The 27,436-nt window shown below is 40.4% G+C and overlaps 1 protein-coding gene across 9 annotated transcripts in view; it reads right to left on the bottom strand.

Moving 5' to 3' along the window:
- Positions 1 to 27,436, bottom strand: part of Rim (Rab3 interacting molecule) — a 47,900-nt gene that overhangs the window by 8,401 nt on the left and 12,063 nt on the right. For 3 of the 9 annotated variants that reach the window (XM_074086847.1, XM_074086838.1, XM_074086876.1), the window contains exons 2-17: positions 20,945 to 21,149; positions 20,349 to 20,838; positions 17,058 to 17,596; positions 16,108 to 16,324; positions 14,050 to 14,214; positions 13,274 to 13,425; positions 12,606 to 12,851; positions 10,995 to 11,132; positions 7,220 to 7,378; positions 5,793 to 5,879; positions 5,269 to 5,398; positions 4,729 to 4,859; positions 4,241 to 4,349; positions 3,521 to 3,707; positions 1,652 to 1,779; positions 1,389 to 1,565 (exon numbers count right to left, since the gene is read on the bottom strand). In XM_074086847.1, the coding sequence (XP_073942948.1) occupies positions 1,389 to 1,565; positions 1,652 to 1,779; positions 3,521 to 3,707; positions 4,241 to 4,349; positions 4,729 to 4,859; positions 5,269 to 5,398; positions 5,793 to 5,879; positions 7,220 to 7,378; positions 10,995 to 11,132; positions 12,606 to 12,851; positions 13,274 to 13,425; positions 14,050 to 14,214; positions 16,108 to 16,324; positions 17,058 to 17,596; positions 20,349 to 20,838; positions 20,945 to 21,149 (3,260 nt within the window). Of the gene's footprint in view, positions 1 to 1,046; positions 1,195 to 1,388; positions 1,566 to 1,651; positions 1,780 to 3,520; positions 3,708 to 4,240; positions 4,350 to 4,728; positions 4,860 to 5,268; positions 5,399 to 5,792; positions 5,880 to 7,219; positions 7,379 to 10,994; positions 11,133 to 12,605; positions 12,852 to 13,273; positions 13,426 to 14,049; positions 14,215 to 16,107; positions 16,325 to 17,057; positions 17,597 to 19,488; positions 19,572 to 20,348; positions 20,839 to 20,944; positions 21,150 to 27,436 lie in introns of all 9 variants that reach the window. The other 6 variants (XM_074086819.1, XM_074086857.1, XM_074086809.1 and 3 more) reach the window with 6 other exon arrangements.

The following is a 27,436-nucleotide window of genomic DNA, read 5'->3' on the forward strand; positions in this document are numbered from 1 at the left end:
ACTGGTGTAACAAGTAGTTTAAAATTCTTTGACTCAAATTTGACGGAGCTCCGCTTCCAGGAGCTCCTATTCCGCGTGGCTAAGGCGCTTCGCGCCTTGACACAACTCTAACCTAATGTAGGTTTTTTTCAGGTTTTCGAAAAAAACAGGTTAGGACCAGTTGCTTTTTAGACCACTTGCTACCTACCTATTTTGACCATTTGCTTCTTAGATCAGCTGCTTTTTAGACCAGTTGCTAAGACCTAGACCAGATACTTTTTTAGACGATATAATACTAACGCTAATAAATTATTTCAATGAAGATTATACAGGTCTTATAGTTCAGAGAAATCGCCAAAAACTATCCATCTTGTACCAAAGGATGTACCTAGATTTTCCTACGCTCTTTTGTGTTAGTGGCTTAGCGATCGCAGTAGTAACCATTTAATTTCAACCCAGTTGCGAAATCGAGCACTTGACCCGTTTTTTTAGTAACTTTTGTTCACCTGTCCCGGTGTCTGTGGGTCTGTCTGTAATCAAAACTCAACGCAACTCAAATCATATTTGACTTCTAGTGGTCGGTTTGACTTAGAATTTGGTATACACAATACGCAACAGCAAGCACAGTCAACAAAAAGTACAGTCAGCGAAAAATCATATTTTTTTAGTTTAGGTATATTATTAATTAAGCGAGGTTTTGATATTTTTTTTATAAGTATAATATAAGTTATGTAGAGTTTCCAGTTTAGTGTACTTTGATGATGCTAAACAAATTTCGTGTTTTTGTTAGTTGATCTCCATACGCTCGCTTTAAGCTTAAAATTGACCAGTGAAAGCTTGACATAGTCGGCTGAATTTACAAAAGCAACACCGTACATTAATCTACTGTCTTAGTGAACTTCTTGGCATGCTGTGTTATCGATAGACCTAACCGAGACTGGCAATGCTTTTGAGCATTTCTCTAATGATAATGAAGGGCATTGTGATGGTATCGTCAGTCGCATCAGGGAGCCGCCCGGACCGCACTATTGTGTCAATGTCGCCGGCACCTGCGGCGCGCCGCGAACCTGTCCTCGTCGTTTTCGCTGGACGCGGAGGATGCGCGTGACACGCCTGAAGCGCCTCCCCGCATTTCTCCAGGCACCACTTCTTCACTGCGTTGTACCGTGAACGAATTTTTTCCACGTTTACCGAACCCTAACCTCCTTTTTCGCCCTGCGATCATTGCATTATATACTTAATTATTAATTAAACTAACACGCGTTGGCCTCTCGGCATCTGCATGTACTTGCAGTATCATATTAAATTATGAATGATGCCTAAAGGCCAACATGTGTATCTTAGCGGGAGAGGGTGCGTGTGTGATGGCAGTGGTGTGGTGTAGGTAAGCGAGCTGCGTTAGGGTTCACCTGTGGCGGAGAGCTGCGAGGTAGAATTGCTCTTCTTGCCCATGCCAGGGCCGAAGTAGTCCCGTGGTTCCGCCTTCAACAGCACGTCGTCGCTACTGGGCTCCATTTCGCTGGCTCCGCCCAGCGCCGTGTCGCTTAAGCTGCCGTCTTCGCAAAGTTTTACGTTATAGTGGAAATCTTAAAAAGTACAATTCTCTGAGTAAGTTACGTGTTAATTTTGCGTATGAAAATTATGATTTAAATATTAGTATGTATTTAAATACCTGCTTTTTCGTCTGGTGCTTCGGCATTACTTAGGCTTCGCGTGAACTGCCCTCTGCGCGACTCTCTTCTCTCAAGCGGCTGCTGTTGGTTGCCGCTTCGTCCATTCTCGCGCCCGCCATAATCATTACTGCTTTTCGATCCCCGGCGTGAAGACGATTTGCCACGTTGATATGTTCCAGATGATTTCGTACATTGTTTTTTGTTTTTATTAGTGGCACGTCGATTAGCAGTTTGCAGCGCCAGAGATTGTATTGTTTGAAAGTCGTTACGAGCCGGCGTTTTGTCAATGGCGGCATGTTCCAACCGGGGCGGAGAGTCAGCAGGGTCCGGCCGCGGCGCAGTGTCAGCGGTGGTGTGGTGAGTGTCGTCGGGTGGCAGATGTGAGTCGACGGGGGTGTGCACGCGACGGGGCGAGCCGAGGTTTGTGGGAGAAAGAGCAATACACAAAGAATTAGCCATCATACTTAATTCTCGATCTAAATGAACTGCGGATGCTAAAGAATACGAACGGGTGCGAGCCTTTTTAATTATTGATGGTAACGGTTGTTTGAAAGACGTATCTAAGGCAGGTGGAGGAGATAAGGAGCTTGGCGAGCGATAATCTTGGAATTTGGGGGTTTCATTTATGATTACAGTGCCTTGTTTTTTAACATGCTCTTTGTTTGAGTCATCTCCATTATGACCAAAAGAATATAATGAGGCAGCCGTTTTAAGCGCTTCGTTATCCTTCGGTGTAATGCTCATCTTTTTGAAAATACTGTTTGTTTTATCTGGTGTTTCTACGCTGTCTTTCTTTAATGATCCTGACGAACGGTTCATAATAACTAAAGAATCAGAATGGCGTCTTCGAAAGTCTGTAAATTTTCTAATTTTAGGTTCATCAATATCACTTTGTAAACAAAGTGTAGCAGCTTTCGAACCATCGAATGATGGCGTTATATCAGTACTTTTGCTTTCGTGTTCTTGTTTTAAACTAAGCGACATACTTGTCTTCCTTTCATTACACATACTATTTTTATCTGACTCATGATGCTGCAATTCACATTGTGAGCCACTGGATTTTAATTTAACTGAATCTACAACATCTAGACTACTTTGTCTGTCGATGCTAACATGGATAGTCGTTTCTGCTATGCTACCATCACTGTCGTACCCATGATACTGGGAATAATTATCATCGTTTTGGAGTAAATCTGAATTACATTGTTTTTGTAGTGCTGACTGGGCACTCATATAATCATTAGATAGAACTGAATTATTCCAGGGAATAGTTTCTAATTTCGCCTGAGATCTTTTCCTAAAAGGTAAATTTTGATTGAGTGGTGGACTACTGTAAATATTTGACTGTGAATTAAGTTGATCTTCGTAGCGCTTAGTGCTATACAATTTTTGTTTCGGTGCAATCGAATCTGTTGGATTTATGTATTCTCTTTTGCTGTTGATTATTTTGTAAGCGGTATCGTGTTCAGTGTATTCTGGATAGCTGTGGCTTCTCGCGTACGCGTGACGACGTGAGCATTCTTTAGAGCAAGAACCAGCAGAGCAGCTGCGTGCCAGGATACGACGCAGGCGGCGTGTGGGCCGAGCGCGGTGCATCGTAGCCACGCCGCCGGGGGCAGGCTCGGCGCGCACGCGCCCGCGCCGTCGCGCCAAGCCCGCCGACAAGGACACGTAAGGCAACAAATGGTGAGGATACCGGTCACAACGTCGATACATATTTAGAATAGGGGTAGCGCTATCGCAAGAGGACGATGTACTGTGTACAGGGAGGACGTGTTTCCTGCTGTTTGAAGAAAATACTATAGTAAGTAAACGGCTCCTTAGCAATAACACCTGCGAAGGTGTAATATAGAGGGGAGGGGGGTTACCTTAGCATGCGCGTGGGCCGAGGCCGCTCGGACTGTGTGCTGAAGGCGCTGGAGGTTACGGAAGCCACGGACTCGAGGTCGGAGTCGGCGGCGGCCGCGTCGGGCGACAGGCGCCGCCGCGGGGCCCAGCCGCCGCCGCGCGCCGCCAGCTCCGAATCCGACAGTCCCGCGTAATGTCGCTCCCAACCTAATCCAAAAAAATCAACTATCGTATATCCGTCTGACAATAACAGAACGGTAGAGCGAGAGGGCTTGCATTTTTAACAGCTATAAAAGTTAGATTTTCGTTTAAATTTTAACTACATAACCTAATATCTAATATTACGTATCTTAGTGAAATATACTACAAATCAAACCCTAGGAATGCAAAAAAAAAGTGACCAAGGCGATTCTACAAAAATGCTTTTATTTCAGCCATGACAAGTTTTGCTTACGTCGTTATAGTTACTATACTTTTAGATGAAATTCTAACCACTACAGCAGCTAGGTGATAATTATTGTCTGTCAAATGTTTAAGGTCTCAGTTCAAAAACTCATGATTTCTGATATTTACGTAACAGCGGCTAAATGCCGATGAAAGATTTATATACAACTTTAGCTAACTCTATAGAGTTTTAAATTTAAAAACGAACGAAAAAATGGGCTTATCGAAATCCAATGTAAACGCCACTTTATTTTTGAAAACAGTGGTGTTTCTGGACAGGATTTGCGTGTATTGACCTTGTGGCGTGCTTCGGTAGGTGAGTGTGGCGCCAATGTGATGCGGGGCGATCCACTTACGTTCCTCGAGGTCCGCGGACACCTGCGCGCGCGCCGCCCGCTGCGCGCTCTGTACACGACAACCATGTTACACATTACCGTCCAACTAGCTTCTAGTGCTAATGTCTGAAATATGCTAACTAAAACAGCACTTGTATTTGATTTTATTTTATAGTAGGCACGTTAAATTAACAGTATTGTCTGGAAAGTCTTATCCAAATTATTTTCTTCGCCCTCTCGGTAAGTAAAAAGGCACTAAAGAAAAGGGCTGATCACTAACACTTTCATTTAATAATGATAGCGACTTAAATTTGATATAGGCATTCCAAATATTTCTACCTTGGTACGCGATTCAGTTTTCTTGATTGTACGTGATACTATTTTTTATTGTACTGTAAAACAAGTATTGGTTACAAATTCTTTCGTAGTTACAATACGAATGACATTACCTGATGGGGTATTTGCGGCAGCTGTCGTTTCTTGGGGCTGGTGGTGGGCGTGGCGGTGGCTGAGCGCGACTGGAAGCGCGGCGCGTACGCGTGCGTCGGCAGCCGCGCCTCGCTGCCGCGCTCCTCGCACACTGCAACACGCGCTCACTCTAACTCACCGCCAACCCACCCATCGGCAACCGCCGACCAACTCGCGGACGCCTTCCCAATAGATAAGCAAAATTTTCATGACATGAATGATTAATTAATATTTAATCTCGCGCGACGTACTCACGGCCACTGAAAATTTAAGAAACGTGTGCACGAGGCGCTTCAAGTACAGTTAACAGCGTGCTCGTATTCAGATAGAATAGGACGAGGGCAGCGGAAGATGCGTGAAACAAAACATAAAGAGGAACAGAGCGAGGAAGTCGATAGTAAGTGGTAGTAAAGTGATGATGAGCGGACGCGACAAGAACGTGCGTGTCTCGGCGACAGTGTTCCGTGCGGGGTCGGGCCCGCGATGGTGGTATGAACGAGGGTTAGAGGCGCCGGCGGCACCTGTGTAGCGCCAGGAGGCCTCGCGGTCGGCGGGCGGTGACAGCGAGCGCCGCGGCGACTTGCTGCGCGAGCGCGCCGGCCGCGCGCCGGCCGCCGCAGACTGCGACCGCGCCACGCTGTAGCCGCCGCTCTGTGTGGACAACAAACGATGCCGATGTTCACAGGTACCATCAGCCAAATGTGTGGTCTACCTACCACCCTAAAGTTGAAAGTCGTTTGCATATCACAAAACAATAATGCCAATAAACGTGTCTGTCAACTTAAAAGTTCGACTTTAGCGACATATTCATTTGATAGGAACTTTTTTTAAAATTGGTAGACCACTTATGGCTGATGGTACATATTAATATAAAATTAAATTTAACTGTTCTCAATACTACTCTGTAAGTTAAGTCAGCGGAGATTTGTGTTTGTCCTAAGATCTATGTATAGTAGTGACGGTGATTTGTATTATTAAATATAATCGACTGAAATACCTATTATGAAGATAAATAGGGACAGTAGAAAAGCTCTGTGCGACTTACTCTGTCTCGCGTCATGCCTGCGGCGCGCACGCGGCCTGCGGGCGACATGTCGCGCCGGCTGCAGCGCGCTCCGTCCGTCTCCATGCGCTGCCGCCAACAAAATGATTAAACTGAAACATCGCTAGTGAACTAAACTAGGTGCGAACTATCTCTACTACAAATGACAACTAAGTATGAAGCTACGTGTATCAGGTTCATAATTAGGTACGGTCTTTGCAGTTGTAACAATGCAGATGCTGTGATCTCTATGTGATAGTGGGAACTTATATTGTGCCTCCATGTACTTAAAATAAACCGTCAAGTGGAAAATGGAAGATGAGCAACTTGTGAGGTTTCGGTTCAAATAATGTAGCAAAACAGTATACCTAGTTCATGGCTTTATTATTTTTAATTATATGTATTGAATCTATGGTAGGGTTATGGAATTAGGGCTTTAGGGTTGTCTAGGGCAGTGTTTGGGTTTATAATAGGTTGGTAGGTTTAGAGCCCTCTCCATAGATTATTGTAGTAAAATTCCCTTCAGGGTTTTACAGTATCAGTTAACACACATTATGAGATTAACAGTGTATTACATCCCATTGCAGCAAAGCTTCTTTTTAAAATAAGAGAATTTGAACCGTTATTCTCGCACGGCGCGCGTAGTGCGAATTGGGAATTTGAAACATGCCATTTTATTTCTTCTAAGGTGTATATGCAGACTTGCTCACATTGTTTTGCTTTACTGTAAATTTTAAATGTAATTTCGCACGTAAATCCCGAAATGAACCCACGACCAGCTGCTTAAGAAGCCACAGGTCAAGCCACTAGGCTACTGCGGCTTAAGAAAATTTGTAATCGTAATACCTATAATATGAATACGCGCAAAGTGTAATAATCTGATGCCAATAATTACGACATCGAAAATACGTGTCTAAATTCCTATCCAGCAGTGGTGTAGGGGTTATAGCACGAAGCACGGATTGCTGAGGACCTGGGTTCGATTCCCAGTGCTGGTCTTTTTTTCTGGTTTTTCTGTGCATCCATGGCTTAGTTTGTATTTTCGATATGGTTTCACGGGGTACCCGTAAAAGTAACAAATTTGGAGTTGAAATAAAAAATACAAAAAGACTCCAAAAAAACAATAATAATAATTACGACGCCAAACTGGACTGTTGTGGAAACTTGTGTCTGTTGGTGGCACCCACTCAATTGACGTCTTAGCGACTTTGTTGATTAAACTTATGAGGTTTGTTTTAGATAGTTGATTGCGGTTTACTACCATTATTGTACTGCTGGATCGTTGAGGGTTGCGCAGGCGAAGTGTTAGATTCATTGTACCTAGAGGTATTACAGTTCAACGCATCCAAAGCCCGTGGACACTTACCAAACGTGGTGCAGTAAATAAGCATCACTCTATAGCTATGCTAAGTGTTCAGCATTGTGATTACCTCATGCGGCGGCGGCGGGCTGGAACTAGACGCCAGGCTAGACAGCGAGTGGTGGCGACGCAAGTCGCACTCGCTGGGTGTGTCGGAGTCCGACAAACGCGACGTGGACGTTGACGGTGGCGACAGGTGCTCCCCGTCAGCCTCGTCCTCGCGGTAACGCTAACGACATAATTATAGTCAAGACCAATGTCAATGGGTCGGAGGTTGCAGATTCACGTAGAATCGATGCGTTGTATTTTCGTTTGTGCCGCACTTGTTCGTCAGAGATTCGTAGCTCTTGCGTAGCACCTATGTAGTACAGTCAGCGTTATAATATAGTACGTAGCAGTCAAGATCACCAAATACTTGGAAACCTTAGATGAATGATTGGTCTCGCGCGCTCGCTCGACTAGATACCGCGCTACCTAAAAACAAAAGGTTCGTGAATGCGGCAACTCAATATTGTAGTGTGCGTAAGAACGGTGTAAGACAATTTGCAAGGATGCCAGTGTGCGTGACGAATTGTGTTACCAGCTGCTCCACTGTTACCCGAATTATTGGGAAACTAAATTATGCTGTGGTCTATTAAGTTACTGGTTACAAAATGTATCTTGGGAAATACTTAGAAATTAAGAAGTAATTAAGAGTGAATGTATTAATATGTTTGTGTATAGGTTAGGCGTAGGTTTCTTCTTTAAACAATAGAAGGTATGATGTAGGTGTATCAAAGATCAGGCCTCACTTTTATTAAAAAAAATATATATTTAAGGACATTCAATATTTACAAATTATTACTAATCACAAAGATAATCATTTAATACTATAGAACTAGGTTATGTGTATATAATAACTAGCTTTTGCCCGCGGCTTCGCTCGCGTTAAATTTGGGGTAACATACATTTACTTTCTGCGATCCTTTTTTCGTGTTTTGATTAATTTTTCGGAGGATTACATGGAAATACAAATACATACATACTTGCGTTGTTTTAGATAGATGGTGCAAATTTTGGAATCCAAAAATCAGCCTACATACGTCATAATTCGTACCAACTTTGAAACCCTGTTTCGCTGATCCAGGGGTGGAATTTTAGAAAAGATATCATACACAAATAGGATTATATCTATCCCGAGAAATTGTAAAGTTCTCGCGGGACGTGAATTACTGTTACTACGATGAGAGACACATTGTAGCTTTCTATTACTGAAAGGATTTTTAAAATCTGCCCGAATTGAATTGACTTATTAAAAAAAAAGAGTCTATTTCAGTCAGGGATAGTGTAGCTTTTTATTGGTAAAAGAATTATTTAAATCAGCTCAGTAGTTTCAGAGAAGCCAACAGACAAAGAAACAAACAAAGTTGAGTGTTCTAAAAATCTCTCCCTAGTGAGAGCTGCACTAGTATTAGGTACTTTAGGTCCATCTTTGCCAAATTTCACACTGTAGCATGCTGAACGGTTGTGTTGCTCTGAAAATGAGCTCTGGTTGAAACGTGTCAGTACAATGTGGTGGTGGTGATAGATGGATTTGTGTGTGTCCTTACAGAGTGGAGGTGGAGGGATTGCATGGACACATTTCATGCATAAAAGTAGCTATCATAAAGGTCGCGGGTAAGCAAAGTAATGAGGGCTATCGTTTTTTGTCTCACTAGATGGCGCACTGTTGCGTGAGGTTTTTAAGTATGGCTTTGAAAGTGTTATTACGGGCGTGGAAACAAAGTTTAGATTAAAATCATATTTAATACACCTTCAAACCGTACCATATAAATATCGAGCATGCCACAGTGTTGCATAGTCCCCGTTTTGTTTGGAAAAAAGGGAGGACAAAGGTTTCCGAAAGACAAAACTGTCTCAAAACACAGACATTCATTGCTCCGGAACGCATATTTGCCATAATTAATTACAGATATTGCAAAATATTCACAAAATTATTCTAATTCTAAATAAACCCGCGTAGCTCACCCAAAAACTATGAGATTTGACATTTCGGAGACCTCACGCTACACTAGCGCCACTAGCGGCGAATTCATTCGCGATAGCCCTCATTGTGTCAGTTCGTTGAACGTACATGTAAAATTTCGTATCTGTGCTATCAGCCCTTGAGGAGTTCCGTCATCAGCAGAAGGCCCTGGCTGCAGCATCAGGTGGTGTATATCATATAAACGCATTGTCATTGAAATTTAACAATTATCTAAAAGTCTTTTGTGTGTGCTATCAACTTTTGAGGAGTTCCCTTCTACGGAGACGATCCTGGCCAGGATGAGCAGGATGTCACTGCTAAATTATTGTATTGTTACCAGATTTAGTACATCAGTTTGCCAAATCTCCAGTCCCTAATTTTATAAGTTTAGCTTGTGCGTTTTCTGATCCAGTTGGTATATAAAATCCTCTTTATTCGTTTTATCCCGTGTGATTTTCTAAAAATCTTTAAAACGGTTTTTACACGTCAGTATTATCTACCTGCATGCCAAATTTGAAGTCTATAATATTGATAATTACAGAGTTAGGGCCACTTTGTAGCGAAAATAGAAATCCCATTTATTCCCTATCCCGTGGGAATTTGGATAAATCCTGAAAAACGTTTTTAGCTGTTAGTATTACCTACTTGCATGGCAAATTTGAAGTCTCTAATAATTATAGTTACGGAAATATGGTCATTAATTGGAAGTGAAAATATAAATCCCATTTATTCACTATCCCGTGGGAATTTCGGAAAATCCTGAAAATGATTTTTAGCTGTTAGTATTACCTACATGCAGGCCAAATTTGAAGTTTCTAATAATTATAGTTACGGAAATAGGGCCACTTTGAAGTGAAAATATAAATCCCATTTATTCCCTATCCCGTGGGAATTTCGAAAAATCCTTTCTTAGTGCGCGTCTACTCCTATTAAGGAACATATATTCCAAATTTCAAGTTTCTAGGCCCAGCGGTTTGGGCTGTGCGTTGATCTATAAGTCAGTCAGTCAGTCAGTTTCTTCTTTTATATATATAGATTACGTTAGATACTTAAATAAAATAAGTTATTAAAATTTGTCATCATTCAATGTTGATAACAATAAAATTCAATTTATTATAATCTCAACCACGGGGAATTTGATTCTTGTGTACCTACGTGGCAACACAGAATGGCGTTTAGGGTTCATGTTATTTTATTTTGTAATTTCGAAATTATACGATATTTACTGATGGCATGTGATCCCAGTGTCCTTCTTATTTCTTGTAGTATTATTTTTACACAGTTTCTGTGTATTAAACTGGCATTTTACTTCGGTTTATGACCAAAATTTAACAAATCATTCGGTACATGCACCTTACGCAGTTTGCAACGCGACTGACTCGACTCGGGTTCGGGTACGCCGAATTCGGCGTACTATTTGTTGCCGCATTTGACAAGTACGCCGGAGGTATCTAGTCGAGCGAGCGCGCGAGACCAATCATTCATCTAAGTTGGAAACATACAAAATAGTCATTAACGTTGATCCGATCAAAGTGATCCAATTGCTCAGGCCACACACAGTGTACGTCAAGTGCAAAATAATTATCTATTCGAACCACTCAAAAATATGTTACTACGACCTTATTGTGTCGGAATAATGGATGTTTCCAAGTATTTGGTGATCTTGACCTACGTACATTATGACGCTGACTGTACATGCGTAGCGCATACCTTAATGACTGACTTATTGTGACCAATAACATGACATGAGGTAGGTACCTATGTTGGCGCTTCCCGCTACTCCAGATAATTGGAAATGGATTTATCGTAGAGCAAAAGCAAGAAAAAAGTTAGAACTTACACTAAAGTTCGAAGTGTCTTCATGGGGCTTCAAAGTGTACCAGTTTGTTTCGTGAGTCATCATAATATTGTCAATATCCAGCAGTACTTCACCCAGGAAGTCGTTGGGGCCATATCGGTTTAAATCCCAAACTGTTACCTGTCGGAAGGTGCAATTGTAATTTTTACACTGTAGCAGAACAAGTAATAAAGAAAAATTTTAACAAAAAAGTAAAACCGACTCCAAAAAAATAAAATAAAATAACAAAAAATAGAACCCACTACAAAACCCTTGAAAATATTTTTCTAGGTAGGTACTTACTAGCTCGAAGTCGGTGCCTCAGCACGAGCCAGCAGCAGTAGAACAAGTCGTCTACCTCACCTAGGTACATACTATGGGTTTCAATCCCTCGTGCTGGGTCGTGCTGAGTCACCGACTTCGAGCCAGTACGTACCTAGAAAAATATTTTCAAGGGTTTTGTAGTCGGTTCCATTTTTTGTTATTTTTTTGGAGTCGATTTTACTTTTTTGTTTAAGTTTTTCTTTATTTCCCGCTTTTTAGTGATTCGTAGCCAAAACACATCTTACAACGATTCCATTAAGCCCAAACACGACTTAGTTACGTTGTTTTATAAAACAGTTCCGTTGCCTACCTTATGGCTTCAGCATCAGATCAGTTCGAAAGAATCATTAACTTAAAGCTCCTTCTTAGTCGCTTATCTAGGTATATTAATAATGATCGTTTATAGACGAGCGAGTATTACTTAGCTTTGACGAGTTCCACTGGTCATCTACGGTCTTCTTCATCAGCTCTAGTTTAACAAATGATACTTTCTGAATGTAAATGCTTATATTAATGCTAAAAATGCCAAAATCGCCATAGGTGTGCCTATAAAATTTGAGGTTTGCCCTCGATTTCCCTAGGATCCCATCATCAGATCTTGACTTGGTGACAATCGGACCACCTCAGAAGAATACTCTTTCTAATAAAAAAAGAATTTTGAAAATCGGTGAACATACATAAAAAAAATACAAACATTGGAACATAGAACCTCCTCCTTCTTTGAAGTCGGTTAAAAATAGAGCACATATTCGCACCTATATTGCAACAACGATGATTTTTTTTTTTTCAAAAAATGACTTAATTATGCGAAACGAATATTAATATCGCAGCGTATCGCATCATAGGACGTCATTTTTTGTAAAAAAAAATGCATTTACGGCGTCGTTGCAATAGAGGTGCGAATCAAGCTAACTAAATAAGTTGAAGTTATGTTTAAACGATGCGTACTTGTTACAGTACAAATTAATGAAAAGATTGTGAAATAAACTCGTTTTACCCACTTATATTATCGTAGGTATGAGTTACAATTTTCGAGAGTTCTCTTGGGGTTATTATTTCTTATATTAATTTATGAACAAACACCGATTGTACCTGCTAAAGCTAAATTTAATTCACAACAAAATTTAAAACTATCTATATATTTCTTTTGGACAAAATTTTACAGGGCAATTATATGAAAAAGTGCTGTTCCGTATTACTTAAATAGCTGTCTGTTCGTTCTGTGTTCGGAAAAAGCTAAAAGCCTAACAACGGTATGGAGCCACAGTTCATATTCGAATAAAGCCTTACCTCTAATATTCGTTTCTTTATGTCTGATATTCGTATGCCGCAGTAGACGAAGGCCTGGTTCCACCTGGGCTCAAGCGTGTTGGCGAGTGTTTTGGTCCGTCGCTTGCTCTTCTCGCTCTTATCGGGAAGCAGAAATATCTTGGCGTACGGGCAGCGAGGGGAGCCGTCGGGGCGGGGGCAAAGACCGCTGGCTGACACCACTGTCACCACCAGTTGGAGTGCGCTGATGTCGAAGTATACCTTAAGCTGGTTCAAAAACAATAGATTTAGTGCTAACCCACGGGTGAGTACGTACAATAATACGTACAAGCTTTTAATGGAAACGAAGTCAGAGTGCTTAGGAAAGGCATATTACAATAGATATGTCCCTGCTTTATTCAGCTGATAGTGAGTTTACCGTTTATAAATATGTCTGTACCACGTTTGTACTTATTAGGTAGGTACTTGTACGAGTTGTATGTAAGTACGTACTAAAACAATCCTACTTCAGAATGTACACTAATTAAAGAAATCAATTAAAATCGTGACCAGCTAATGCCAAACCTTTTCATAAGTATTTTAACATACTACTTCTAATATTTAGGGTTTATTATAGCTTTTAATGACAAACGACGTACTAACTAGTACTATAACAGCAATCAAATGATTCATATGGTAAGCGGACTTACCTGTATCCGGCCCGCGACGTTGGCATTTTGGTGGTGGCGCGGGCGCCGGCGCGCGTGCACGTCGGGCGAGCCTGGCGACGTGACGAGCACGCTCGGGTTCTCGCACCCGCCAATCACCTCCGTATACACTTCTGCACGGTACAACAATGTAGCTAAAACAAACTCCCGCTTAGCAGCGGTCCCTCAACACTCTGGTTGGTGCGATGATTCCTCGTAACGCCACTAATTCATTATTTGAAATTCGATGCTTTCGGATGCCCATGTTGGAAACAACATTTTGACACCACTTGTCGTCAGTACGATACAGTTCTTGAACTGCAATTAAAAAATCCTTAGCATGATAGCGCTTGGAAGCTTTTTTTTTTGCGCCACTTATTTTTATTCTGTTTTATATATGTAGCATCCACAATCGCATAATTACGACATCATAGCGGCTTGATTGAAACTGCCAAGTTTGTGGCTATCACTATTTTTTCTAAGATGCACAATTATTCTAAAGATTTTTCGAACTTAGTACATTCACTCCTCGCACCACGTTATGTCGCTGAGCAAAAACATCAAATAAAGAGGACCCTGATTTATTATTTTTAACTTTAAAAAAAACGCGAAATGACTAGCTCACTCTTTAAAATTTTCAAAACGATGTGGCCTTAAAAATTGAAATTTGGGTATGTTCCTCTTAGCTGCATCCTAAGGACAAACTTTAACTGGATGATAATAAGGCGGTTAAATATCGCTGCAAAGCTGCGGGATGGGTGGCGGTTGGAGGTACAAACCTTTGTGTGTTCTCCAGGGCTGGGCGTGCGGGCGCGCGGCGGGCAGAGGCCGCGATACAAGCAGCTCGACGTGCGAGTCGTGCTTGCTGTCTGCGACCACCGCGGCGACCTCCTCCGCGCTGCGGTTCTGCAGCGGCACGCCGTTCCATTGCAGCACGTCGTCGCCTGCACACACACACACACACACACCGGTCACCTCGTATCGCAGTCGGCTCGTGTTTCACCCGTTGTCAAATGGTAAATAGCGGATTTCGTCCATTAAGGAAATAATTAACCAATAGAGTAGGGGCTGTCCAATTTTGCGACTCTCTAATATATAAAATTCTCGTGTCACAGTGTTTGTGACCAAACTCCTCCGAAACGGCTTGACCGATTTTTATGATTTTTTTTTTGGTATATTCGGTAGGTCTGAGAATAATAGAACGTAAACTATTTTTCAACACACTTGCTCGTAAACAGTGTCGAAACATGCAGGCTACCTTGGTTGCAACCCCCCAAATTAAACCCTCGACCTTAGTGTGCTTGTCATGAAGCCCGTTTCGGTAAATGAATCATTGCCCGTACTAATTTTCTTGTCATGAAGCCAAAGGTCAGTAAATGAGTGTGATACTGCATGGCGTGCCGGAGAACGGCGCGCGCACGTCGGGCAAAAAATATCGTCTGGTGAAAAAATTAGAGCGGTCTCTAAAGTGGAAGTAAATAATAAAAAAATATGGAATCTTCAGTCAGCATTTTTTTTTATGAAATAATGAAAATTTTATTCATGTCAAATAATCATCTGTAGTGAATGTACAATATTTGTGATGCACGCTAAGATAGGTAAAAAAAAAGATATTGAAGAAAAATATATTTTCTTTTTTTCTTTAATACATAAAACTATTAAGGGTTGAAATTTTGCCAATTTATTACTAATGTAGAGCCACACTATCCATAAAAATTATGAGCCCAAACTCGATGGGGGCAGAATCACTTAGCTTACAATGGTACGGCCTTTAAAAAAAAAAATATAACAAAAAATTTAACCGACTACAAAAAACCATGAAAATAACTTTCTACCAGTCTGATGTCGGTGCCTCAGCACGAGCCAGCAGGAGTGGCCCTATAGTCGTCTACCTTACATACATACTATTTATTGGGCTTTAATCACTCCTCTAGTTTTTTGTAGTCGGTTCAACTTTTTGCTATAAATTTTTTTTGAAGAAAAAAGGCCGTGCCATGATAAGCTAAGTGATTCTGCCCCCATTTTATTTCACGCTTTTTAATGTTAATATTCTATGATACAATAGTTTAATGTCAACTGCTCGTCACCTTTTACGAAATATTACTTTTTCCTACGCAAAGACGTTCATTATTGAGGAGTCCAGGTGCTTCACCACCCGTTCCATTTCACCATATACATTACGACGAGCATAAATTGCTCATAGCAACTGTGTTAAAGCACGGTAGTACTATTAATTATTTTGTGGTTGAAGTAATTAAATTTCAACCCGTGAAGTACTTGTTATTGAGTAGTAGCTACGTTGTCAAATGTGGTCTTCATCATCAGTTCCACTTCTCCAAGTGATGATTTTCAAGAGAAAATGCACGAGTTACCTACTACTAAATATATCCAAATTGGGTTAGGTGTCCCTATTAGAAGAGTTCCCTCGATTTCCTTATAGGATCCAATCATCAGATCCTGATTTGGCGCTTTTGGGACCTAAGTAATTGAAAGCATTTCAATAGAACGAAAAAAAAAACAAATCGGTTCATAAACGATGGAGCTCTGAGGTAACAAAAAAAATACAACCGAATTGATGGCCTCCTTCTTTTTTTGAAGTCGGTTAAAAATTAGTGAACTAGCCTGGTGCAGCAATCACCGCAGTGATATGACAAATTTTATTAAGCTAATTATTTGACTATTCCACTGCAGGTAAACATTGGTTACCTACGTACATTTGGTATGATGCCATCGAACTTTGATAATGTACATTCGCATACATACGTAATAAGGTAGAGCAGTGCACTTAATTAGATTACTGAGTTATACTTTTGTGTTCCTATTATTGAATTGAATACCTGTCCTGAGCTGGCCCTCCAAGTCAGCGATAGAGCCTTTCTTGACTTTCTCGACGACGGCGCCGCGCGAGCCGTCGGGCAGCAGTTTGCCGCCCGCGACCTTGAGCCCCAGGATGGCCGCGGAGGAGTGCATGCTGCCCTCCACCACGCTCTTTCGCAGCACCATATGCCCCACCATGCGCGACCCGTCCGCCGACACCTGCCAGCTCAGCGGGAACTGCCGATGCCGCAATGCAGTCAACACGTTATTTAACCAATCTAGTACAGCTTTTTATTAACTATCTTCCACAGAAGTTTAAAAAGCACTAAGTTTCCTTTCTACTTTACTTAAGGGCGAATTATATTATTTCTTTTAATACTGTAAAATAAATGCGTCATGTTATTTGACTTGATGCTTTTACTTCTTTTTTCTTTAAGACTTGTCTTAGACACTGAGCTAGTAACCTTAATGATAAAGTCAAGAAAGTTGCAACGCAATGAGTGTGCAGCGTAACACGTAGGTGCACATTAAAGTTCCGTGCATGCGCGGCAATGCAACCGTGCAACAGCCAAACACAAACGAAAAACATCCATTCACACAAACCTTGCTCGCAAATAGGTACTAATCGCCCCTAGCCTAATAACAATAATCTAATAAATATCACATTTATAACATAAAGTTACATCAAACGAAAATATACACAACATAAAGACTAAGTATTACTTAACGCTCTGCTCTACGCAAGAGTAAAAGAACTGCGCGAAGAAGGCAAAATTTTACAACCACGCTAGACGTTATTTAACTAAATTGTACCTTACAGGTAAATCATAAATAAAACATCGCAATGTTGCAAACTCTTCACCGACTCATAGTTAAACCGCATAGCGGCCTTATTTTAGGAAATATAATGTTAAGCGTCTAATCAGAATATCAATCAGGTACAATGTAAAAGTTGAGATTCACAAAGTACCTTAGGGCAGTCGCCCCTGTTCGAGTCCTCGCTGGAGGTGAAGGTGCTAGAGGTATCGATGCCAGAGTCTTTAGTGGCGGAGTCCTGGCTGGTCTGGCGCTCAGATTCCCAGCGCAGCGACGCCCAGTCATGGGGTGCGCCCGACGCGTCGCGACCGCCTCTCGGGAATGTAGCAGCGCCTTCGTGTCCGTCGAAACGGACAGTTTTTTTTCTCCTCTCGGTAAAGCGTCGATTATCGGAGGAGTCTTCCCAGAAATAGGCACTCTTATAGACTGCTCTGTCGGGGCGCGAGCCCTCGTCCAGCGCGAGCGGGCGCAGGTAGGCGCCCTCACCGTCGTCGCGCGCGCGCCAGCGGCACTCCGTGGCCGAGTCGAAGCTGCGTCCGCCGGCCGGCGCGGCGCCCACCGCCTCGAACATACCGCGCGGCTCCGCCTCGTACGGTCCCGCCAAGTGATTACTCAAATTGTAATAATTGTTGGCTACCACGCTGGCGCTGCGCAGGTGCGGCCGTCGGAGGGTCGCGCACGCCTCTAGTTGTCCTAAGGATGACATCGTATAAATAGCAAAGGTACAATTAAGTTACTAACTTGCGTACGCTTAACGAGTTGTACTTCGCGCCCGTACGCGCCCGGAACCGTCATCGCTGCGACCGAACTGCTTTTATCGCAATTCACGACCTGACTAAGCACATAAACCCTTCAGATTTCAAACTCTCTTTAGAACTCTCGTAGTCCTCGGCCTTAAAGAAATCAATTGAAAGCGGTGATCACGCACAAGCGGAAAGAATGTGTATTTATTAGGTCATACAATAAAACAACAATCAAAAAATAAAACACACGTTCACACAATCTAACGCAGGTACTGTCGTAAAAATATTAACACTTCTTTTCGCTCAAGCATGCGATTTTATTTGAACCATAAATTTTGAGCCCGAAAAACAATTAGGTACTTGGAATAATATTTAGGTACTCAGTACTCACCCACCGGTGGTGAGGAATGGAAAGACCATAATGACGAATAATTAACTTAGCATAATACTTATATGTCCGAGATTTGAGTATACGTACAGCTTAAGGAATATGAACCGAGGTAAAAGATTACACACACCGTTACCTACACAATTTACTGATTGCAGAAAAGTAGTGAATAAATATGGGTATAAATAAAATAAGGGGGCGTAGCGAAGGGTGCATAATATTGTATTGTAAGAAAGTCTTTTATGTGTTTGCCAAATAAATACTGAATAAGTACCGAATATGTTTTGGTCTCATTGCCGATGGTACAGTCCAGTTCTTAAACTTCTGAGCAAACAATTTATCAAAAATATGTGACGACGACTCTATTGTTAACGGGGCGTAGAAGCGTGTTCAGATATTTTTGATCAAATTTTTGCTCACAAGTTTCCGAATTCGACTGTAGTACCTAACTTATACATACAATTTAATTATTTTCTACAATTAGTTAGACAGAGATTGTTACTCTCTATACTTTTTTATTTCTTCTGAAATTAAATAAATACAAAAGACAGATACAATATAACTTGTTTACACATTTTTATTCAAGGTTTTTTGCATTAGAATGTACGATCACACCGAACTTAAACACATCGAGATATTGTTGGAGAATCAAAACGGAAGATTAAGTAATGGAGTAGAAATAATATATAGAACAGGAGAAAAGGTATTAAAACAGTACAAAGTATTTGAATCCTCTTATTTTGTTAAAAGAAGAACGAACATTTTTGTAATTTGACATCGATACCTACTACCTTTTTTGTTGCTACTTATAATTATTGTTATCATTGCAATTGGTACAAATAATTATTATCCCGCTGTCAATAGGTACATAGGTACTATGTGCATGACATCCATTGCCAACTCAAAATCCTTTAACTTTACTTTTACTTTTACTCACACACATCAAGTTTTCAAAAAGATGAAGCACTAAAAATAATAGGTGCGAGCTTGTTTGAGTTAAGATCTCTTTGATTACAGCGTATTATATTATTAGCCCGTGCAGCTTCTGCAATCTACAGCATGTTGCAATTTTTAGTGCCTCGTTAAAACCAGAGCATTTTAAGAATTCGTATTTTTGGTTCAAATAAAACAACAGAAGAATGAAAAACATTTGTATCCATGTTTATGCTTGTGAATTATAGGAAAAAAGCGTATATAAATATAATCGATAAAAAATAATAGGATCACTTTTTTATAATTCTTCCTGTCATAAGCATGGATATAAAAACGAAGTGACAGACTGTCTCGAATTAAGAAGGATAGGGTTTACAAAGTTAAACAGCCATCACAGTTGGTTGGTCAGAGGAGAAAGTAATTAAGAATTTGCGCTCAAGAACAATACGAATACTGAGACATCTAAGATCCAGCAATATAGTACAAGTACAACGCATATTTTCCCAAAAACGCCCTCTCACCGATAGAAACTTTTTCATTTTCTCGTTTAACATCACCCGTCGCTGACTGGCGGAGCTCTCCGAGCCGCTCCTATCTCTATTACCTGCGAACAGTGGGATGGCGTTGTGAGCGCCAGCGCTACGACAGGCGCCGGCGCCCGCGCCGGCCGGACACGGCGGCGGTGCCTGGCTTCCGCCGGCCCGGCGCCGGGCGCGTACAGGGCGCGTAGGTACTCACACCCAACCAGGGCACGCATTTACACACTCAAATATCGCTTATGGTTCAAACACACAATACATGCACACGACATTGTGCAAACTTTCATATATTAATTTTGTAATTAACCTGGGACTTCAAAGAACTCTGAAAAAAACCTAGGGTACCTACTGAATACAATTGGAACATTAAACTCGAGATGGCTGATACCGACATGAAACAATGGTATAATAGTATGAATTACAAGGACAGTCGCGATGAAAACGATGGATACACGTGTACGTAGATAAGTTTAGGTGCTCTACACTAGCCGTTCTGTAAAAACTTATCAAATTATAATTAGACTTAAATATAATTACCTGAGGCTACCACTGCTATTACTTAAATACCTTAAAATTTGAGTACCTCGCACGGAACACCTTAACTTTATCGTTGCGAAATGAAATGACGATTTGTTGTGCTTCGGCTGATATAAGTGTACCGAATGATAATTAATAATAAACAGCGGTCGGTACGAATTAGTAACATGTAGTGTCGTGTTTTGTAGATGTGGGGGGGGGGGTGATATATAAATAAAATTAGCTCTGGTGATAGGGGTCTGTGGTGAGGCGGCAGGACCGGGTGGTGAGACGAAGGGGGCGGGACAGCGTGCGTGAGTACTCACCACGGTCGCGGTACTCGTCGTTCTCGTCGGAGACACAGTCGGGAGCCTCATCGTCGGAGGAGGAGGAGCGCGGCGGCAGCGGGTGCGGGCCCAGCGGGTGCGCGGGCGGCTGCGGGTGCAGGTGCGCGGGCGCGGGCGGCGGCGGCTCCTCCACGCCGTAGGCCGCCTTCTGCCGCGGGTGCACCAGGTGCGGGTGCGTGCGCGCCAGCCCCTCCAGCTCCCCGTAGCAGCGCGGCTCCTGCTGACTGTATTGCCGTCGCAGAGCGCTACCCGATCTTTGCAAAGGCTGATTCTCCTTCTCGGCTGCGCTGTGGGCCCGTTCTAGTTTAGGTCTCTTGTCGATAGTCAAGTCAGCGGGAGACACTAGCCCGTGCAAGTCGGATTCCATCCGCCACAACATAGCTTCTTGGCCGGCACTTTTGTGTATCCATTGCCCGGTTTTGGATAACAGTTCTTGCTTTTTGCGACATAATATACATACCCATATCACCTGTCGAGACGAGAGGTATTTGTCAGAAGTTTCTTCAGTAAGAATTATTTGACACATGTTTTTGAGTAGGCAGGCACACTTATGTAATGTTCATGTAAGTATGTACCTTGTTAGAGCGAAGAGTGACTTTGCCGCCACACCGGGCGCAGCACCTAACGCGACAGTAATGGCAGGAGTGGCCGACGCCATCTGCGAACTTAGTTTTGAGGCAGATGTGGCACGTCGCTGCAAGTTCCACTCCTGCCGCGCGTTGCATTTCATTCCTTGTGCGGATCGTCTGCTCTAGCACCGCTACTTCATCTTGTTTACGTCTGTTATGAGGAAATTATAATCAATGTCTACCAATATCATGAAAATCCACGAAAATTAAATTGGGCCATGGCTCAATTTGAAAAATTACTGACATCTTCAAATTGTTAACATAAACTTTAGGTCAACTGTCGTTAATTTCTTCAAGACACTATACCTTCCTCCGCCTAACTTTGCCTAAAAGTTCATTGCCACGACTATTTAGTACATACCACAAAAACTATAAAGGTATAATTCCAATAATTGAATAGGCACTATACCGGTAAGCGATTCGAACACAATCCGGGAGTAACGTAAGACGTCGTATAAAAAACGTATCCCAAAAATGCGTCAAAACTGAGTATTAAGTACTTAATGAACTTTTAGGCAGATTTATATGGCGCGTGGTAAGTATAGTGGCCTAACTCACTGTTTAAGCCATAATAAAGCAAAACAGTGTAAAAACGTTATTGTTTCAGTTATGAGTCTTTTTTAAAGCCCTTAGGTAAGTGCAACGATAGTCGGAATTTGTATGGCAAAATTTCAATTCTCTTCTAAAATATCGCATCTTCGGTACATAGGTAGAAACATTATAGTCATACTTGTTACGACCATTTTTTGGCTGGATGCTGAACTTCGTGATGAAAGCAAGCCGCTTTGCACAGTGATAGTACAGGCTAAACTGAGTGATCAAATTTGACCCGCAGCAGCGGAAGTTTCACCCCTTAGGAACAGAGATGGCGCCGTTTCGTTAAAAAATATTTCAAAAAATTCTACAAGCTAAAGTAATTAACCGATTTCAATGTTTAATATCTCAAATGAGAGCCTATTATATACGTTACTTATAAAAAAATACAAAAAAATATTTACTAAAAACTTTTGCCAAAAAACGCCATATTCTTTATTTTTTTCTTACCTGATTGGTAGTTTTTACTTGATTGCTTAAAAAAACTGTATGCAACATGAATGGTTTAATGCATATACATATTATTAAGTACATAAAGAGTATTAAAAAAAAACCGACACCGATACCTTTCATATTTCACGAAATATGAAAGTTTAAATGTGAGCATAAATTTCTTTAAAAAATATTTCAAAAAATTCTACAAGCTAAAGTTATAAACCGATTTCAATGTTAATTTCCCAAATTAAAGCTCATAACATTCATTATTAAGACAAAAATAGAAAAAAAATATTCACTGAAACTTTTGACAAAAAACGCCATCTTCATTTTTTTTTCTTACCTGATTGGTAGTTTTTACTTGATTGCTTAAAAAAACTGTATGCAACATAAATGGTTTAATGCATATACATATTACTGAGTACATAACAAGTATTTAAAAAAATCGTTAGCGATACCTATCATATTTCACGAAATATGAAAGTTTAAATCTAAGCACAAATTTCTTTAAAAAATATTTCAATAAATTCTACAAGCTAAACTAATAAACCGATTTCAATGTGAATTGAACCCAAATGAAAGCTCATTAAATTCATTATGTACAAAAAAATATTTACTGAAAACTTTTGGCAAAAACGCCATCTTAAGTTTTTTTTTCTTACCTGATTGGTAGTTTTTACTTGATTGCTTAAAAACATTGTATGTTGTATGCAACATGAATGGTTTAATGCATACCTATATATATTTCTGAGTAAATAACAAGTATTATAAAAAAAAACCGACACCGATACCTTTCATACTTCACGAAATATTTAAGTTTAATTGTGCACGCTTTTCTTACAAATAAATTTCAACGAAATCTTCAAGTGAAACTAGTACTCTGATTTTAATGTTTAATGTTAAATGAAAAGAAGAAAGAAATTACCTAATTTATGAAAAAAAAAGTTTTTTCCTGGTGTTACGAAAAAATATAATTACTTTAAAATTATTAATTATTAAGACAAAAAATAAAAAACTATACCGTTTCCGGCATAGTTGGTTCTGAGATGTAATATATATTACTTAGTAGTTGGCGAATTTATTTTAAAATTAGCTTTTTTAGTGATTTTGATTCAGTGATTTGTTTGCAAAATATTCAACCTTATAGTGCAAATTTTCATTAATATCGACCGTCCCCCCCTCTAAAATCTAAACCGGTGGGTGAAAAAATTTGAAAAAAATCAGGATGGTAGTAAGTTTGTATATCAAACTTACATGGAAAACTATAACGGTTAAGTTTTCTTGGGAATGATTAGCAGTTTAAAGAGTAAATAGCAGCCTAAGGTTATAAAATATACCTAAACTTGGAATATTCCGTACAAAATACGAAATCCTTAGAAAAAAAAAAATCTTAATTTTTTCGTAATGGCCACGGAACCCTATTTCGGGCGCGTCCGATACGCTCTTGGCCGGCTTTTAAAGTAAAATAACACAGAACAGACAGAGAGAGATAAGACAGAACATTGAAGTAAAGAAAAGAACACGTTTTAACTAACTCATTTCTCATATTTTAAATTTCTTAGGGTTCCGTAGTCAACTAAGAACCCTTATAGTTTCGCCATGTCTGTCCGTCTGTCTGTCTGTCCGTGGGTAATCTCAGAGACCGTTAGTACTAGAAAGCTGTAATTTGACATGAATATACATATCAGTCACGCCGAAGTGGCACAATAAAAAAAAGTAAAAAAAATAGACGTAAGTGGGGGTGATTTTTTTTTCTCGACTAGCCCTATGTTGTGGGGTATTGTTGGATAAGTAATTTAAAACCATTGGGGGGTTGCTATAACGATCTTTCGATGCAGTGATCTGTTTGCAAAATATTCAACTTTAAAGTGCAAATTTTTGTTGAAATCGAGCGTCTCCCCCCCTCTAAAATCTATACTGTTGGGTGGAAAAATATGAAAAATTCAGAATGGTAGTAAATATATCAAACTTACTAGGAAAATTATAGCGGCTAAGATTGATTAAGAATTATTAGTAGTTTAAGCTTAAATAGCAGCCTAAGGCATTAAATATACCTAAACTTGGAAGATTCAGTACACAATACGTAATCCTTAGAAAAACATTATTTGATTTTTTCGCAATGGCTACGGAACCCTATCCACACGCTCTTGGCCGGTTTTTATTGATAATTCTACCCCTAAAAAGTTTAAAAGGGGGATGAAAATATACATGAGAAAAAATGTTGTTTTTGAAACTATGATTCAGACTTTTGAATAAATGGCTTTTGAACAGAATAAAAAGAATATGTAACTCACCATTTTTACAAAAATCCACCACTAATGGATAAAAGGCAGCTGGAAATTTGTGTAGCAAAAATATGAAACTAAGAAAAAACTTTATTGAAATAAAATAAAAGACATCCATACTAATATTATAAATGCGAAAGTACCTAATTGTGTCTGGCTGTCTGTTACGCTTTCACGCCTAAACCGCTCACCGATTTTAATGAAATTCCGCACAGATAGATATAAACTAGGCTAACATAGGCTATCTTTAAATATACCCTATCTTTAAAGATCTTTAAAGATAGCCTATGTTCTTTCCCAAGGTCTAGATTAGATCTAGGTCTAGTCTAGATTAATCGCGAAAAATGGTTTGAAAGGGTTGAAATAGGGCATGAAAGTTTATATGGTGGAAATTCGTCATTGTCGAAGATAAAACCATGAAACTTGGCATTTGGGCATATACATAAGAAACAAGTAGATACCTATATTTGTTTGAGGTTTTGTTAAAAATTCTACCTGTGAGGGGATGAAATAAGGGGTGAAAAATTATATGGAAGATCGTCATTATCGAAGATAAATCGATGGTTCTTTATGAAACTTGGCATTTCGGCACTTAATAAGAAATAAATAGATATTTGTTGGAGAGTTTTTGAAAATTTACCTGTGAGGGAATGAAATAGGGGATGAAAGATTATGTAATGCTGTCAGAATCAGCAGAGATAAATCGATGAATCCTATGAAACTCGGCATTTAGGCACTTAATAAGAAATAAATAGATATTTGTTTGAGCGGTTTTCTTTTAATTCTACTTATGACAGGATGCAATAGGAGATGAAAGTCTATATGGAAGGTCGTCATTATCGAAGATAAATCGATGAATCTTTGTATTTAGTTATTTGATAGGTACTAAGAAAAACCGGTCAAATGAGAGTCGTTTTTTATGATTATCCAGTGTTAGCAGAGCCCCTCTCATAATTAAAATATACGCAATGTGGGGTCATTTTAGATGGCTTATTGACAAGGACAGTCAGCCATGAAAAATAATGATGTTCAGATTTTTCTTATTGATCGTGCTATAAGCTACCTTCATACAAAATTGCAAGTTTCTAGAACAGCCAGAAGTACCTACCCTAAAAATTTTTTCGGTTAAGGCTATTGTAGCTTTTGATTACTTTGACTTAGATTAGAAGTTTGATTTTTTCACAGCTTCCGGGACTGTAGAACTGAGTTTAAGATTTTAATTTCAACTCGATACCTTCTAAGCAAATTACTATATTAAGAAGATTATACACAACACAAGATACAATAATATGATAGGAAACAAAATTAATAAAAACAACAAATATACCTAACTATAAAAAGAAAACACCATCTAGGAGGCCCTCCTGCGGCATAGACCCCAACACACTGGTGGCATTACCTCTCTGTAGGTAGGTACAGTTAGAGAAATTCGCTGGGAGAGGTAAGCGCCAGCTCTGGGGTCTCCTGAGGTCTCTATCAGCCGGGACGACATGGCTCCCATGAAGGCCTTCATGTCAGCCGACCAGGGACCCATTGTCTCCACTGCGAGCGCCGCAAACTCATAGTCCTTTAAAAGAGAAGAGTATTTGCGGCGCTTGAGAACTTGGGCCTGGTCAGCTGCAGCCCCGGCTTGTGAGTGGGTTTGCCTGAATGTGGGACTGCGCGAAAGTGTCGACACACGTTGCGTCCCACACCAGAGCCCTATCCAGCTTCCATGGCACCAGAGTAGCCCCGTCGGGGCGCTTACCATCGTCTCCGGCCATGCCAACGGGTTCAAGGATTGCGGGCACAGAGACGGTGGCAAGCGAGCGGCGGACCAGGTCATTAATGGTGCCATGGCGGAATAAGCGACCAGCGCTTTTGGGGCATGATATATTCTGTGGCTCCAGTGAAAAGGGGTACATGTCGAAAAACCCAAGTTTACAGGAGACGCAAAAAACAGTTGCGCCCGAGATGATTCAAACTTACGTTCATTACACTTGTATATTTACATATACTAATAAATGTGGTATGTTAAAGGACTAAATTAATTGCGCTCTTTCTTATGGGAATGTTATTTTTGCTCTTGATCTATTAGTTTATAAATTAACTACTTGTATCCAAAATAGAAGTATAAAAATAAGTGTAAAAAGGTTCAAGTGGTTATATATATCGCTATTCACCAAGTTTTCGTAATTTTATACGAAGTGAAAAAGGGTACGCATCCGGAATGTTTTTTGTAGTACATGTTTAATATTATCCACAGAAGACTAGCTTACGAACGAATGGTGTAGAAAATGATTGCATTTTTCAATTTATGCAGTTCTTTGGACTTAATTACAGACATAACAGACATGTAGCCTTTTGCACGGTTTTTTTTAATGTGTTTTTAGTTATAAGTAGACTTAATTAATAATGAAAAATTCAAAATGCTACTTGTATCCAAGTTGAGTGAATAAAACACATATGAAAGTATTTAAATATCTGTTCAAAAACGCTATAAATTTTTCAAAAATCTCACATGCAAACATAAACTGTGCCATAAACATAAAATGCAAACAAAAAACATGTTATTTATTAATAAAACTGAAAATCTCTAAGCCAAGCAGCTTGTCTTCTGTCAGTATCAGTAGATGCTTATCGACAGTTTCATCATTGCAGATTAAATCTTTGTAAAGGTTAATCAGCGGTATGAGAAACATTAAGGGGCTCTTCCTATCTTCGACCCACAGCACGCTAGATCTCGCAGGTAGAATACTTAAAGCTCCAGCGGGCATTAACTGCGAGATTGCATGCTTGAACGAGGCCACGAATGCCTGGCTAGCTGGATCGAGTCCAAATCTCTCGTCCAAACCACATAGGCAAAGGGCCTGGGATACAATAGCCTCCGTCACCACCTTATAGGCATTAATAGAACCTTTAACAGGCAGGGACCAGGCCAGACTGTTAGCTGTGTCCAAGCCAGAATCTGGTTACTGGCTCCATGCATACTCCTCGCCCAACACTAGAACTTTTATCGACCCAGACACTACGTATAGCTGCTGGTCTACGGCTGGGAGTTGGGATCTGCGAAAGTAACAACTGTGTTTCTTGTGAGGCTTCAGTGGACCGTCTCGGCCAACATGGCCTCTCCTGTTCCTCGGGC

Source organism: Choristoneura fumiferana, chromosome Z (assembly GCF_025370935.1).
Source record: "Choristoneura fumiferana chromosome Z, NRCan_CFum_1, whole genome shotgun sequence".
Classification (NCBI taxonomy): Eukaryota; Metazoa; Arthropoda; class Insecta; order Lepidoptera; family Tortricidae; genus Choristoneura; species Choristoneura fumiferana.